Below are 13,762 nucleotides of genomic sequence, written 5' to 3' on the forward strand. Positions count from 1 at the left end.
GGCTGGGCGAGCCCCTCCTGTGGAGGGGGCGCACACGGCCAAGTCTCCCCCCTGCTGCCCTCCCCCGGCTCAGAAGGCCTGCGGTCGGCGACGCGTGTGCCATGAGCTGGTTTATTGGTGTGGCCTGGGCGGCGGTTGAGAGGCCTGCCCCCGCCCGCCGTCAGCGGTGCGTCCTCTGAGGCCGGCAGGAGGCCCAGGGGCCAGGCAGACCCTGGCTCAGGTGTTGGTGACATTCGTGCCCACACCAGGGGGCTTCCGTGTGCTGATGGCTGCTGAGCTGGCCCTGTGACCTGACCGCTGGCGCGGGCCGGCATTTTCAGACCTGTTCTCAGAAGTCCCCAAAGTTCACCGTGTAGGTCTCCACCGTGGTGAAGGGGAAGTCCGGGCCCGTGACCACCTCCTCCTCCTCCTCCTCCTCCTCCTCCCTCTCCTCCTCGGGCCCCAACTCGGTCCCAAACTCTGTCACCACCTCCGTGTAGGTCTCGGTCTCAGTCTCCTCCCAGTCGGCCGTGGGCTCGGGTAGGATGCGCCAGGGCCCCAGGGTCGGGGTGGGGGTGGGGGTGGGAGCGTGGGCCGGGGAGGAGGTGAGGTTGGGCGTGGGCAGCAGTGTGGGGGGCAGCGCGGAGGTGGCCGTGGCGGCGGGGCCCGCGGTGGCGTTGAGCCGGCGGAGCCGCATCTGCTCGCGCATGCGCAGCCGGTACTGCAGGCGCCGCTGCTGCAGGCGCCGCTGCTGGGGCGTCATGGGGCGCGAAGGGTCGATGCGCAGGATGGGCCGGTTCCCGTTCATGGCCAGGATCTCCCGGATGCGCTTCCAGTTGGAGCGGGCCAGGATGAAGTTGCACTGCGTGGCCCCGATGTCATAGTCCACGTTGCAGGTCTTGGCGCTCGGCGTGTAGCCCTCCGCCTGGGCCGTCACCCGGTACTCCCCGGGGTTCAGGATGCGCCAGTAATCGCCGCCTCCGGCTGCGAGGGGGGCAGGGTCAGTGGTCCGCGGGCCCCCTCCTGGCCCCAGCCCCCCTCTGCCTGGGGCAGGCCCTGGATCCTCTGCGGAGGCGTCGAAGGAATGACACCTGCTGGCTCAGGCCCGGGCTCACGTGCCAAGACCAGCAGAGATTTGGGCCCCCGCCCGGGTTAGCGGGGTGGCGGTGTGCGCATAGGTACCTGTCTTCACACCGTGGTTAATGCCGCTCACGGAGATGGTGGCATTGGCAATAGGGATGCCTTGTTCATCCGTCACGACCCCCTTGATGCCGCGGTGAACCTGCAGGAAGGGGGTGACGGCAGTGACCCGGGCGGCCGCCCCTGCCCTGTCCAGGCCCCTGGACCGGAGTCCCCTGGGACCCTGCTGCAGCCCCTCCCGGCCCCGCCGAGAGCTGCGCCCGCCCCCCCCGACCCTCCCCCACGGCGCCCACCTGCTCCATGAAGGTGAGCAGGGCCTCCTTGTTGTTCTCCCACTCTCGGGGCAGCTCGCTCTCGTGAGGGAACTTGTCGCAGCCCAGGTAGATGGAGAGCTCCAGGCAGTTGGTGTGCAGATAGCTGAAGTCGTTGATGGCTGGGGGGGGGGGGGGGACCGTCAGCCCCGCCCCGCCCCGCCCCGCCCCGAGCGCCCGGCCGCGGCCCCTCCCCAGCCGACTCACTCCCAGATCGGGGGTTCCACTTGGCCCCGTTGACGATGCCCATGCCCCCGGTGTGGTCCTGCGCTTGGCACCCTCCCCGGTAGGGCTCGGTCATGGTGAGGTGGGTGGAGGCGAAGGAGATGGCCAGCCAGCGGAAGATGGCGTGGTCCGGGGTCTCCTGGGCCTCGGACACCTCGTCCTCGTCCTCCCCGCGGGCGGCTGCCAGGGCCGCGGCCCGCATCTGCTCCTGCGTGGGCGTGCGCGCCATGTCGTAGGGGTAGGACACCAGCCGCTCGCCGCCGTTCAGGTTGGCGCCCAGCACAAACGGGTACTTCTCCATCCAGGCGATGATGGCCCGCACCTCCGTGGACACCTGCGGGCGGGCTGTGTGAGGCCTGGGGGCAGCTTCTACTGCCTTCCCCGGAGCCCCGAACTGGCCCCGCCCGGTCCCTCCGTCTCGCCACCGTCCATGCCCAGAGCGCCAGGGCGCCTGCCGCCGCTGCCCCCAGGCCCTGCTGGCCAGGCGGTGGCCTCACCGTGGCGTCCGGCGAGAGGTAGCGTTCAGGGATGGGCAGGTTGTTGTTGGGCACCCGGTAAGGGACCCACTTCCTCTCCTCAGCTCCCCAGAGCACGGAGTTGAGATCTGGGAAGTCCTCATAGATGTCGAAGCCCTCCTCCGTCCACAGCCCCAGCGCCCAGTTCCCAAACTCCGAGCCCTGGGGGCGGGGGGGGGGGCTGTCAGTGGAGGGCGGCCTGGCCCCGCCCCTGCCCCCACGGGCCTGCGCCGGCTGCGCCGGAGCCCCTGCACCCACCGTCTGTGCGGCCACCTCGTAGCCGTCCGGGTTCAGCGAGGGCACCAGGTGGATGCGCGTGTCGTGCACCAGGCTGCGCACGCGGGGATTCCCCGCCCGGTACTCGCGGCACAGGTACTGCATGAGCAGCAGCAGCAGCTCGCGGCCCAGCACCTCGTTGCCGTGGATCCCAGCTGTATAGCGGAACTCGGGTTCCCCTGCGCAAGGGCGGGAGCCTCAGCCGCCGCTCAGCCTCCCGAGGCCCGGGAGATCCAGGGAAGGACCGAACTGGCCTCTTCACTGCCGGGGCTGGCGGCGGCTGAGGCTCGTCGGGCCGGCAAGGCAAACGGGGACCCCCAGAGGAGCGCCAAGGCAGGCGGAGGTGGGGAGTGGGCACCTCCAGGGCAGGCTACGCTGCAGCGGGGCCTCGCCTCTGATCTGGGGGCGGGGCCAGGCGCCCAGGCCGGGGCCTCACCCAGCTCGTGGTCCCCGGGGTTGTCGGAGATCTCCATGGCGTAGATCTTCAGCCCGCGGGAGCTCTTCCCCAGGCTGTATGTGCGGGTGACCGTGGGGCACTCCTCATTCACCACCTTCATCAGCTGCAGGGGAGGGGGCACCGGTCACATGGCCCCCGCTGCCCCACTGCCCAGCAGCCAAGGAGAAGGCGTCTGGGTGGCTGGCGCGGCCCCTGCAGAGAGGCCCAGCCCCTTGGCTCAGGGCGGAGAGTGTCCGGGGCCAGCCCCCCAGGCGGCCATGTCTGGGATGGGAGCAGAACGGAGCCAAAGCGAGGTCCTGCTAGCCTCGTGCCTGAGCCGGGGACAGGGCGCCCTGCCCTGGGAGGGGCCCCACCTGGCGCATGTCCTTGTAGCTGTGGTGCCGGAAGTCCAGGTTGTCGGTGGCGACCACCTCGTTCTGTGTGTAGTAGCTGTGGACAGCTGAAGAGGGCGGGCGGGCAGGGCCCTGAGCTGCTGGCCACCAGCCCTGCGCTGGCCGCCCCCCTGCCCGCCCCCTACCCCCCCCGCCCCACCCCCGGCACTCACGGGACACGGGGCAGCCCAGCACCTCCAGGCGCATGCACTGGCTGCCGTTCCAGGTGAGCGGGTACACGCGGATGAAGCGGGCTACCACCGGCTCCGGGAGCTCGCTCAGCACGGGCGTGTCCTTGTCCACGTTCCCGTGGAAGGTCTGGGGAGAAGCAGGCCTCAGAGCAGCGCCCCACCTGGGCCAGCACAGCTGTGGCCCGGACGCTGGGGGCTGCACGGCGCACAGGTACCCACCATTTCCTCGTAGCCATTGGTGTACATCACCCATGTCTGGCTGTCGTTGCTGAAGCCCACGAAGAAGGAGGTCACAAAGTCGTCGCTGGGGAGTGGATGGCGGTCAGTGGTCAGGGCGAGGCTGGTCTCCAGCCCAGGCCTCGGGCCCTCAGCTGGCCTTCCTGGGCCCAAGAACTGGAGGGCTAGTGGTGCCGGCATGGCCATGGACGGGGGTTTGCTTATCTGGACGCTGCCATGGCCGAGAAGGAGGCTGGGGCCCCGGGGGGCTCACAGAAACATCTCCGATGGGACTCAGAGCCGGGCTGGGACGCACCCCCCGCCCCCCGTGCCTGGGAGCCCACGTACTGGAGGCTGGAGTCGCGGCCCTGGGTGATGATGCCGGTGAAGCGGGTGGTCCTCCGGGTGTCCACCTCGATCCACTGCCTCTGGGCGTCGTCCTCGGCGCACCAGGCCCCATCGTAGTAGTCGTCCTCGGAGGCGCCAGCCTGCGGGGCAGGTGGGGGCTCAGCGGGGGCGCGGCCGGCCCGCGGGGGAGGGCCTGTCCCAGCACCCACCTGCATGTTGAGGCGGCCGCGCTGGGCCCCCAGGCCGTGGCGCAGCATGGAGGAGGCCCGGATCTGGTTGTCCTCGATGCGGTGCGACTCCATGCCAATGGGGGGGCACTCTGGGGACACGGCACCCGGGCTGGTGGCCCGTGGCTCCACTCCCCCTCCACCCCACTCAAAACCGGGGCCCCAGAGCCTCCTCCCAGTCCACACGCAGCCCAGGGGCGTCGCTGGCCCCAGCTCCCTCGCTCACCTTCTGCCCCCAACGCGCCCCCGGCCCCTCACTCACTGACTTTCTCTGCTGGAGCCCATTCCTCTGCCTCCTCGCCCTTCCGGGGCCCTGGGGCAACAACGGGAGGACTCGGTGCCAAGGGCCCTGGAGCAGCCAGGTGTCCAGCTGCTGGGCCACCAGGACCCAGGCTGTGGGCCCATCCGCCCACCCCAGGCCCGCACCTTTGTGGTCCTTGCCCTTGTCCAGCGTCCATCCGTCATCTGTCTCCTCCTTGGGGCTGCTGCCCTCCTTTTTGGGCTTCTCTGAACAGTGGGAGGGCCTGTCCCTTAGCCCTGGGCTTGAAGGGGCTTGTGGGGGCACAGGCTGAGCGGGGGCAGGTTGGTGGAGGTGGGTGGGGTGGGGCTGCAGGCGTGGGGGCAGCAGCAATTCACTCACTCAGCTCCTCCTTCTCTTCGTCTGTCTCCAGCCTGGTGTCCGGCTTCCGGGGGCTGGGAGGCCGGAAGTAATAGTCCACTGGGGGAGGGAGAGCCTGCTGAGACGGCCGAGGCTGCCCTGGGCCCACGGCGCGAGCCAGTGCTCCAGGCGCCCACGGCTCAGTGGCCGGACTGGGCGGGCGTGGGGTCCGTGGGCGTGGGGAAGCCACAGGGCCCCCGAGAGGCCTCTGGGGCTCAGATGGGCTGGGAGACCCCAGGGAAGTCAGCAGCCCCGCCCAGTGGGAGGGCCGGCCTGGGGACGGCTGGGCTGGGCAAGGAGGGGGACCGGGAGGACACTCTTCGAGTGACAAGTGGCACCAGGGGCCAGGAGGGGGTGGTGATGAGGGCTGAGCTGGGGTCAAGGGTCGGAGGGGTTGATGGGGCAGGGAGAGGGCAAGGACACAGGGGGCGGGAGGAGGCCACTGGGGCTCAGAGAGGAAAGGTCAGGGCAGGGTGGGGGGCGAGGGGCTGAAGGAAGAGCAGAGTCAGAAGCCGGGAAGGTGGAGGGAGGCCGGGCCGGGCACGGAGGGCACCCGAGGGCGGCACCGCTGGCGGCACGTGGGGACGTCAGGGCCCCTGCCACCAGGCTGGCCCTGTGATGAGGGCGGGGGCAGGGCACTCACTGTTGTCGTAGTCGGGGATCACGGAGCCACCCCCGTAGTCGGGGGGCGGCAGGGGCGGCAGGGGCTTCAGAGGCGGCTCTGCGGAGGCAGGAGGCGGGTGGGCAGGCAGCCTCTCGCCGGCCGGCCCCTCCCCCTCCGCCCCGTCCTACCGGTCCGCTCCTTGTCCTCTGGGGCCGTGACCCCCTGCGCTGGGCGCTCGGCCTTCTCCTCGAGGTGCTCAGGCCGGGGCCTCTCGGGCCTCCTCCTGGGGGGCGGCCTGGGCTGCTTCTGGCGCCGGATGTACTCAACTGGGGGAGAGGACGGGGGAGGGCCGGTGGGGTGCAAGCGGCAGGGCTGGGAGGCGGGCCGGGCAGGGGCCGCACGGCGGGGTGGGGGGGGCCCTTACTCACAGTCCTCGTAGTCCTCCCTCTCTATCTGGTCGTTGTAGTCCAGCGTGGGCTGCTCTGTCTCCTCCTCTGGCTCTGGAGGGAAAGCTAGTGGCTGCCTCGTTGAAGACACTCACCGGCACCCGCCCCGGGCACCCTGGACACCCAGCAGGCCCAGGCGGCGGGTCTCCCAACCAGGTGGGTGCCGCCCACTCACCAGGCTGGCGCTCCACACGGGCCTCTGCTCCGGGACGCTGCCAGGGACTTGGGGGGGCCCCGCCTGCAGCACAGACCCCCGTGCAGAGGGATGGGCGGCTCGCGCTGACCACAGGCCGCTCCGGGCGCCCCCACCGCAGCCAGGCCCTGCTGACCGCCCCCCGAAGCCGCAGCTCGCTCCCAGGGCCGGGCCGCCGGACGGGCGGCCTGGGGAGCCCAGGCCCTGCCCCAAAGCTGCCCCAGCAGAGGGGCCCCTTGAGGCTCCAAGTCCAGCAACACCTGGGCGGTGGCTCTGGGCAGACTCCAAGGGACAGACACCAGGACAGTGGAGAGCAAGCCCCCCAGGAAGGCCCCCAGCCCCCCAATGCCCCACCCAGCGCCCTGAGGGAGCTCCAACTCAACTGCCGGGGGACCCACTAGGGACCCACCCTCCCTCCTTGCTCCCCGCAGCCCGGTAGGGCAGAGCCCACGCCAGAAGAGCAGACACACACCTTCCTCCTGCGGCGGCTCCTCGAAGGGGGGGCTGAGGGGAGGGGGCAGCGGCCACCATGGGGCTTCTGAGGGGGCCAGGGTGGGGAGCCTCTTCCCAGTCGGAGGCCTCTTGGTGGTCTTGGGTGGCTTCTCCTTGGGCCTCTTGGTGGCCTGGGGTGGCTTCTCCTTGGGCCTTTTGGTGGCCTGGGGTGGCTTCTCCTTGGGCTTCTTGGTGGCCTTGGGTGGCTTCTCCTTGGGCCTCTTGGTGGCCTTGGGTGGCTTCTCCTTGGGCTTCTTAGGTGGCCTGGGGGTTCCCTCCAGCAGCTTCTTGGTCACCTTGGGGCCTTTGTCCTTCTTCCCTTTCTTCCCTTTGTCTTTGGCCTTCTCTGGAGGTGCTGCCCAAGAGGCGGAGGTAGGTCCCATCAATGGAGAGCCCACTCTGTGCCCCCCATGGCCCCCAAAGCCTGGGCACTGGGTCGTTTCCCAGGTCGGGAAACTGAGAGGTTAAGTCACTTGTCTCAGTGACGCATCTTGGCTCCGGGCCTACAGACCCACCCTCACCGGGTGGCCCAGCTCCCACCCGTGGGCTCTCGACCTCCCAGTTGTCCCTGTTGAGGAACAGAGGCCCTTGCAGTGCCCCCTTCCGGACAGGCCCCTCGGCCAGTCAGGGAGCTATGCTGTGCTGGACACGGGACGCACCCAGGCGACTGAGCCATGCTGGTCTCAGTGGGGGCACCCCAGCCTCGAGGGGGTGGCAGTCTCCTCCCTGCCAACTGCCCCGCAAAGGAAAGTGCGTGGGGCGGGGCCGACCTTGCCCACCAGTGCCCTGGACCTCAAGCTTCAGGGGTCCAGGGCACTGGTGGGCAAGGCCCTGCAGAGGAGGAAGGGGTCTGGGGTGGTTGGAAGCTGCTTCCAGCGGGTCCTGGGCCGCTCAGGGACGAGCACAGGCGGCAGGTGCAGGTGGCTGCTCATCCGTGCCAGTGCGGGGCAGGGAGCGGGAGTGAGGCTGGGCACGTCACGGGGTCGGGCCAAGTGGGGAACCCAGGAAAGTTCCTGGAAGGCCAACCCAGCCCGGCGGACTCAAGTTTTCCCAGCAACGCCCGAGAGGCCAGGACCGCGGGTCCGGAGTGTGAGCTGGGGGTGGGGGAGGCCCAGCGGGTCCCAGGACCGGCCCCCACCCCGGGGCGGGGGAGCCACGAAAGCTCTGGAGTTGGGGCAGGGGCTGCTGGCCCGAGGAGCGAGGAGTGGTGGCCGGAGTCTCGGGAGAGGGATCAGCCAGACCCTTGCCACCCGCCCCAAGGCACACAAGGCAGCTGAGGCACTGACGCTGGTTGCGTAAGAGGCTGGACAACATGCTTCGGGGATGTATCATCTCCTTGCGCTCTGGCCACAAACCCTGTGGGAGGGGGTCTCCTTCCTCTGTGCCCTGGGAGCGGGGCGGTCGGAGGGACCGGGGAACCTTCCGCGGTTGCTGAGGCTCGACTCTGGCACTGACTGCGGCACAGCCAGCGTGGACCACGGACGCGCTGAGTGGCCCGCCAGGGCGGCAGAGCCATTCTCAGCACCGACCGGGGGAGGGGGCAGCAAAGTGCCGCCCGGGGCCAGTGTGTGCTGGGAACGAGGGACGTCGGGCGGTCCGGGCAGCGGACCTGCCTCGTGAGTCTCCGTGCCCACAGGGCTACAAGCCAGCATGGATTGCGGCCTGGCACAGTGTCCGCCAGACATCTGGGCAGTCCCGTGCCTTACAGAGCCACTCAGCCAGGCAGACTGGACAGTGGCCAGCCCCTGAGGAGGCCCGCCATTCTCACCTGAGGTGCGGGGCGCCCCGAGGCTCCCATCAAGCCAGGGCCACCCCTGCCCGGCTCTTACCCTCTCCGGCCACCCCTACGCGCGCCCCCGGCTTGCCCCCGGTCTGGGCTTTGCGGCTGCGCAGGGTGGGCTCAGGGGGCGGCGGGGGCTCCAGGTCGTCCTCCCGGGGCTCGAGCTCCAGCTTAGACAGGAAGCCCTCGAGGAACTCCTCGATCTCGTCGTCCGTCAGCACCGTCTGCGGGCGCCCCCCGGGGCACAGCGCCAGCAGCGCCAGGAGGAAGCCAAGCAGGGGCGCCCCCCGCACAGCCGCCATGGCCGCGGCACGCGTGGGGGGCAGGGGGCCGGGGCCGGGGATGGGGAGGGGCTCGGGAGGAAGCCGGGGTGGGGCACGGGGTCTCCGAGGTGAGGCGAGGGAGGAATAGGGGTGGGCGCTGGGGGCTCCGGGGTGGGGCGCGGGAGCTGCGGGCCGGGCAGTGGCTCAGGGGTCGGTGGGGACGCAGGAGTGGCAGGGGATTCCGAGGGGCTGCGGCCGCTGGGAGCTCCGGCCCCGCGTGGCGCGCTCTGGTGCGCACCGCCCTCTCCAAAGCTCCAGTGGCGGCCGGGGCGGGGGCGTCGGGGCTTCCGGAACCGGCTTCCCCACCCCGGGGCAGGAGGAGGAGGAGGTAGAGGAGGAGCTGGGCGTGGACGGAGGGTCTGCGCGGGGGGTGGTGCCGAGCAGCGGCTCCCCACGCTTGGCACTTCCCGGAGCGGGGACGGGGGGCGGTGTCCCGAGCTGGAGGCCTGGGGGGAGGGAGGGTCGGAGTGAGTGGGAAGTCCCGCGGGTGCGTTCGCAGCACCTCCCTCCCTCCAGCCAGCCGGGACTGGGGCGCGAGATGCCTCCGAGCCCCCTGGAGGTGACTAGGAACGCAGGTAGGGGAGCCAAGCCGGGGCTGTGGCCTCCGGGACCCTCCCTATCTCAGCCGCGAGGAGTCTTGAGGGTACCGGCCCAGCCCGTGTTTCCTTCTCTCTGGACGGGCAGGTCTGCTGTGCAGACCTCCAGCCGGCCTCCTAGGCCCAGGATGAGCCGGGCCTGAGCCTCCTCCGGGGCCTTGGGAACCCAGGCTCCACTGGGCTGAGAGCGAAGCGGCCGGGGGCAGGCTGGCTGCTCTGCTGGGGGCAGGAGCCCCAGGTAAGGCACCCTTCCTGCCCGGCTCCTGGCACACCGGCCGGTTTGGAGAAGGGCAGGGGTGGAGCAGGTTGGGAGGAGATTCTTTTTAACGAGCTGTCAGTGTAAGTCACAGGAACAGGCTCTCAGGGGTATGGAGATGTCCATGCAAGTGTGAGGGTGTCTCGTGCACCCCTGCACTCCCAGCCACCGAGGGAGGGTGCCCAGACCCCGACTAAGAACCTGTCAAGGAGGCGCGGGGCAGCAGCCTGCTTCTCTGGCCTCTGAAGCAGACGGCCCAGCCTCGGGCGAAGCCAGGTGAGACCCGGGCCGGCTGGAGGGGCCGCACCAGTGAGCTCAGCCCTGCTCACTGGGAGACGTGGGGCCTCAGGAGGAGGCCAGGCGCGGCCCCCAAACAAGACCCGCTGGTGAGAGGGCGTGCGCCTTCAAGCCGAGGAAACAAGCGCCGGACGCACTGCAGGGAGCAGCCGCGCGCCACCCAAACAGGCGCAGGTCCTGACCCCACCCCCGCCGTTTCTTTTACTGTTTCCCCACCTTGGTCACTGCCTCCCCCCAGGCACCCGCTGCTTCTCCACCAGCTGAGGTGCCGTGCAGCCCTTGTCCCCTTCCTCTCTGCCTCCAGAACGCGGCTCGCAGGCCCGGCCACCCCGGGCCCCGCGTGGCCCTGGCCAGCCTGAGCGGGCGGAGGCCAGGGCTCGGTGCGGGGGCTGCCGCTCAGCTGGGCCTGGGAGCCGCGCCCGGGGCTTCACTTCCTCTTGCCCCTGTTCCAGGCCGCCCTTCGCTTCCCACTGGCCCAGCCTGTGTCAAGAGCTGGGCCCCCCAGGGCCTCTGGCTGCAGCATCACCTTCTGCTCCTCGCCTGTGTCCCCAGCCCCGGAGGTGCAGGTCCGGCGGGTCCTGCCCGGGCTGTGCCTAGTACAACTTCAGCTCCTGTTCCCCCCGGGAGACAAGCGCCCCCGTGGGGCTCGGCCCCCAGCAGGCCTCCCGGCCCTGCCATGTGTCCCGAGCGGGGCTGCCAGCAGGCAGGCGGAGCCAGCCCTCCTCCATAAATGGCCTCTGTGAGCCTGGAATTCGCTCTCCAGCCCCCAGCTGAGTGAGAAGCGGGGAGGCCAGAGGCTCTGGGGCGTCACTCCCCTGCGGAGGCCAGTCCCACTGGCTCACACATGGATCAGATTTGGGCCCGCGTCCTCTGCCAGGGAAAATAGAAGCCATGAGAACACCAGGAAGGGGTAGAAAGAACCTTTCCCTCACCAGTGAGTCACCGCCAGGAACAGGAGCGGCGGCCTCGTGCTGGTGCTGGGCCTGGGGCTGTGGCGGGCCGGGAGTGGGGCCGGGAGCGGGGCCCTGCACCCTGAGGGTCTGGGGTGGCTGCTCGCCACGCAAGGTCGAACCCCTCCTGGGGGCGTGGAGCTGGGGCCCAGCTTAGCTTTAAGGCCGTACCTGGATGCGCCTCAGGCCTGGGCTGGGGCTGGGTCCGGGCACAGCCGGGCAGCCAGGACACCCTGTGGCTCCCTGGGCAAAGCCGCCAAGCGGGCAGGCAGGCGGGGGGCCGGGGGGGGGGAGGCCCACGCCTCCTGTGGCTGCTGCTCCTACTTCCAGGGTCTGGTGCCCCCCCCAGGCAGGGCACCGGTGTGCACGTCGAGCCCTCTCTGAGCTAGTCTCGGGGTCTGTGGGACACCCTAGGGAGGCCCCTCCAGGTTCCCCTCCCTGCACTGAGAATCTGCTGGGGGGGCCACAGCAGGACTGGGCATGACAAGGGGACGGTGGCAGGTCACCCAGGCGGGTCCCCCCCAACGACTTCTAGAGCGGGGAAGGAGGGCTCTCGGGGGAGCCGGCCATGGGCCGGGCGGGTGCGTGGCCTCCCTGCGGCTGGGGGGGACGAGGCCTGCAGAGCCCCCTGATACACAGCGGCGGCAGAGAGGGCGTGGCCTGCACGGTCCCCGCCCCCCAGGGCCAGCGCTGCCCGCCAGGGTGGGGCTCCCACCAGGGCAGGGAGCAGGGTCGCCTCCGAGGGCGGTGGAGGGGTGTGGAGGGCAGGGCACGTAGAGGCCCTGCAGGCTGGGGGGGCACATCGTGGAGGCAAAGCTGAGAGGGCCGGACACCGAGGCCACTGTGCCTCCTGCCCCAGAGGGAGCCAGAAGCTCCCACAGTGGGAGGGGGAGGAGCTGGATTGGGAGGGAGCAGGAATGGAACCCACCGCCTTCCCGCTGAGGCAGGGTCAGTCCCCTGGACAGCGGGCAGGGAGCCACCTGCTGGGACAGCCCCGCCCCCACCGCGCCGTACCCCAGGGGACCCTGTGGGAGACCCTGTGGGCCGCCAGGCAGCGTCGAAACCTGCTTCCTCCCCCGGTCCCAGCAGCCTGTCCCGAGGACGAGGACGCGCAGAGAACAACCCCTCCCGTCAGCTGGGTGCGGGGTCCTGCAGTGGACCCTCTGCCCGGCCGTGGAACCGGAAGGCCGGGCGCCCATGCTGCCGGTCACCACCAGAGCCGATAAGCAGAGATGAGGGTGGAGTCTCTGTGGGCGCTTTGTTCTGATGCTGGCGACCTGGGAAGACGGGGCCGTGCGCCCTCACAGCCGTCTTAACGGCTGGCTCCCCTCCAGCTGACCTTCTTCACGAGGAGTTTGGAATTCAGCGGAAAGGCAATCAGATAAAAGCTGAGTCCGGTAATTTCCGCACCCGTCTCTCGCCGACCTGTCTCCCCGGAGCACAGTGGCTCTGACACCACCCGAGCCCGTGCGCCCTCCTGGGGCCCAAAGGTGGGGCTGCCAGTGCCCCGGGGCCGGGGTGGACCCCAGCCTCTGTTCCTGTTCCCCCACAACAGCCTTCTCCCTTCGTGAAGCACTAAGCCAGTCAACTACAACTAAAGCTGAAGTACCTGAACTCCAGTGCCCCCGACAATTGGGGGAGTCGCAGCTGCTTCGCTGCACAGGCAGCTGGCGCCGGAGGCGATGCTGGCCAGGGCCTTGGGAGGCCGGGGCGTCGGCCCCACCCCAGCCTTCCGCTCCGGGAGGCTGCGAGGCCTGGGGCCTGATCCCGGCACCTCTGTCTACCCCTGTCCAGGGAGTGCAGGGCCCCTGCAGAGCCATGTCCTGAGCCCCAGGCGGCCTCTCCATAAAGACCTGCTCCCGGCCCCGGCCGGTGGGGCTCAGGGGACTGAGCGCCGGCCTGCAATCCAAAGGGTCGCTGGTTCGATTCCCAGTCAGGGCGCAGGCCTGGGTTGCAGGCCAGGTCCCCAGTAGGGGGTGCATGAGAGGCCACCACATGTTGATGTTTCTTTCTCTGTCCCTTTCCCCTCTTTGAAAATAAGTACATAAAATGCTCTTTAAAAAAAATAAAAAGGCCCTCTCCTGACCCCACACGGGCAAGAGCTGCATCGGTCTGGTCTCTCAGGAAGGGAGCCCTTCCCTGTTAAAGGTCTCAGCGGAGGCCGCTGCACCCACGGACACCACATCTCTGCTTCCTGAGTCGCAGGCCATCCTGCCAAAAACTGCCACCTATTGCATGTCACTGTGGCTGGAAAGTGTGCTATCTCAGCACCCTCCACCCTCCACCCCCAGTTCCCAGCCCTCCCCCCGTGGCACCCATCTCCTTACCTCTGGGTCCCAGGCCACCTGCACAGGTGAGCGTGTGTCCCTCAGGGCTCACTGCGCCACTGGGCAGGTCTTTACAGAGGGCGCTGTCAGGGGGCTGCCCCTGGAGGCCTGCCCAGGGATCTCGCCTTCCCCTGAAGGCAGTTGGAGGGAACAGGAAGTCAGCGACTGGGTGCAGGCACAGAGGGCGCAGGGGAGGGCACCGGCCCGAGAACGCCATTGGCCTGAGGGAGCCGAGAGCTGCCCTGCGGGAGACCTGGCTGCCCGGCTGAGACCCCGGAAATCAGTCTCTGGGACTGCGCCCCGGCCCGTGGGCAGCAGCTGGGCAGTGATTGATGCTCACTGGGCACATGTACCATCCCCCACATCTAAGTGAGGAAACAGGCCTGGCGAGAAGTGATGTGTCCGAGTCACAGCAGGTCCATGGCAGGAAGGGCTCAGGCGAGGCCTCAGAAACTCCCTAGACTCTGGCCTCTGGTGCACGGGCACCGGCAGGAGGGTGCCGCAGCCGGGGTAGGGAGGGAGTTCGCCAGCCAACAGGACCCGCGTGCCTGAGTTCCAGCTGGGGCAGCCCAGGGACCTAAGGG

At 69.7% G+C, this 13,762-nt stretch overlaps 1 protein-coding gene across 1 annotated transcript; it reads right to left on the reverse strand.

Moving 5' to 3' along the window:
- Nucleotides 1–136: 136 nt before the first annotated feature.
- AEBP1 (AE binding protein 1) lies at nt 137–8,967 on the reverse strand. The gene is made up of 21 exons (XM_054571305.1): nt 8,479–8,967; nt 6,630–7,004; nt 6,140–6,202; nt 5,947–6,018; nt 5,707–5,844; nt 5,558–5,635; nt 4,897–4,974; nt 4,683–4,763; nt 4,519–4,569; nt 4,239–4,348; nt 4,030–4,169; nt 3,685–3,769; nt 3,448–3,592; nt 3,257–3,342; nt 2,883–3,006; nt 2,429–2,625; nt 2,153–2,332; nt 1,638–1,989; nt 1,413–1,552; nt 1,162–1,261; nt 137–963 (listed from the first exon to the last, which is right to left on the reverse strand). Exons 1-21 carry the CDS (start codon nt 8,729–8,731, stop codon nt 329–331), a joined length of 3,483 nt encoding a protein of 1,160 aa, XP_054427280.1. The 5' UTR covers nt 8,732–8,967; the 3' UTR covers nt 137–328.
- Nucleotides 8,968–13,762: the final 4,795 nt, after the last annotated feature.

The sequence above is a fragment of the Pteronotus mesoamericanus genome, unplaced genomic scaffold, assembly GCF_021234165.1.
Source record: "Pteronotus mesoamericanus isolate MK-2021 breed Mesoamerican mustached bat unplaced genomic scaffold, CSHL_Meso_final contig_220, whole genome shotgun sequence".
NCBI classification, from domain to species: Eukaryota; Metazoa; Chordata; class Mammalia; order Chiroptera; family Mormoopidae; genus Pteronotus; species Pteronotus mesoamericanus.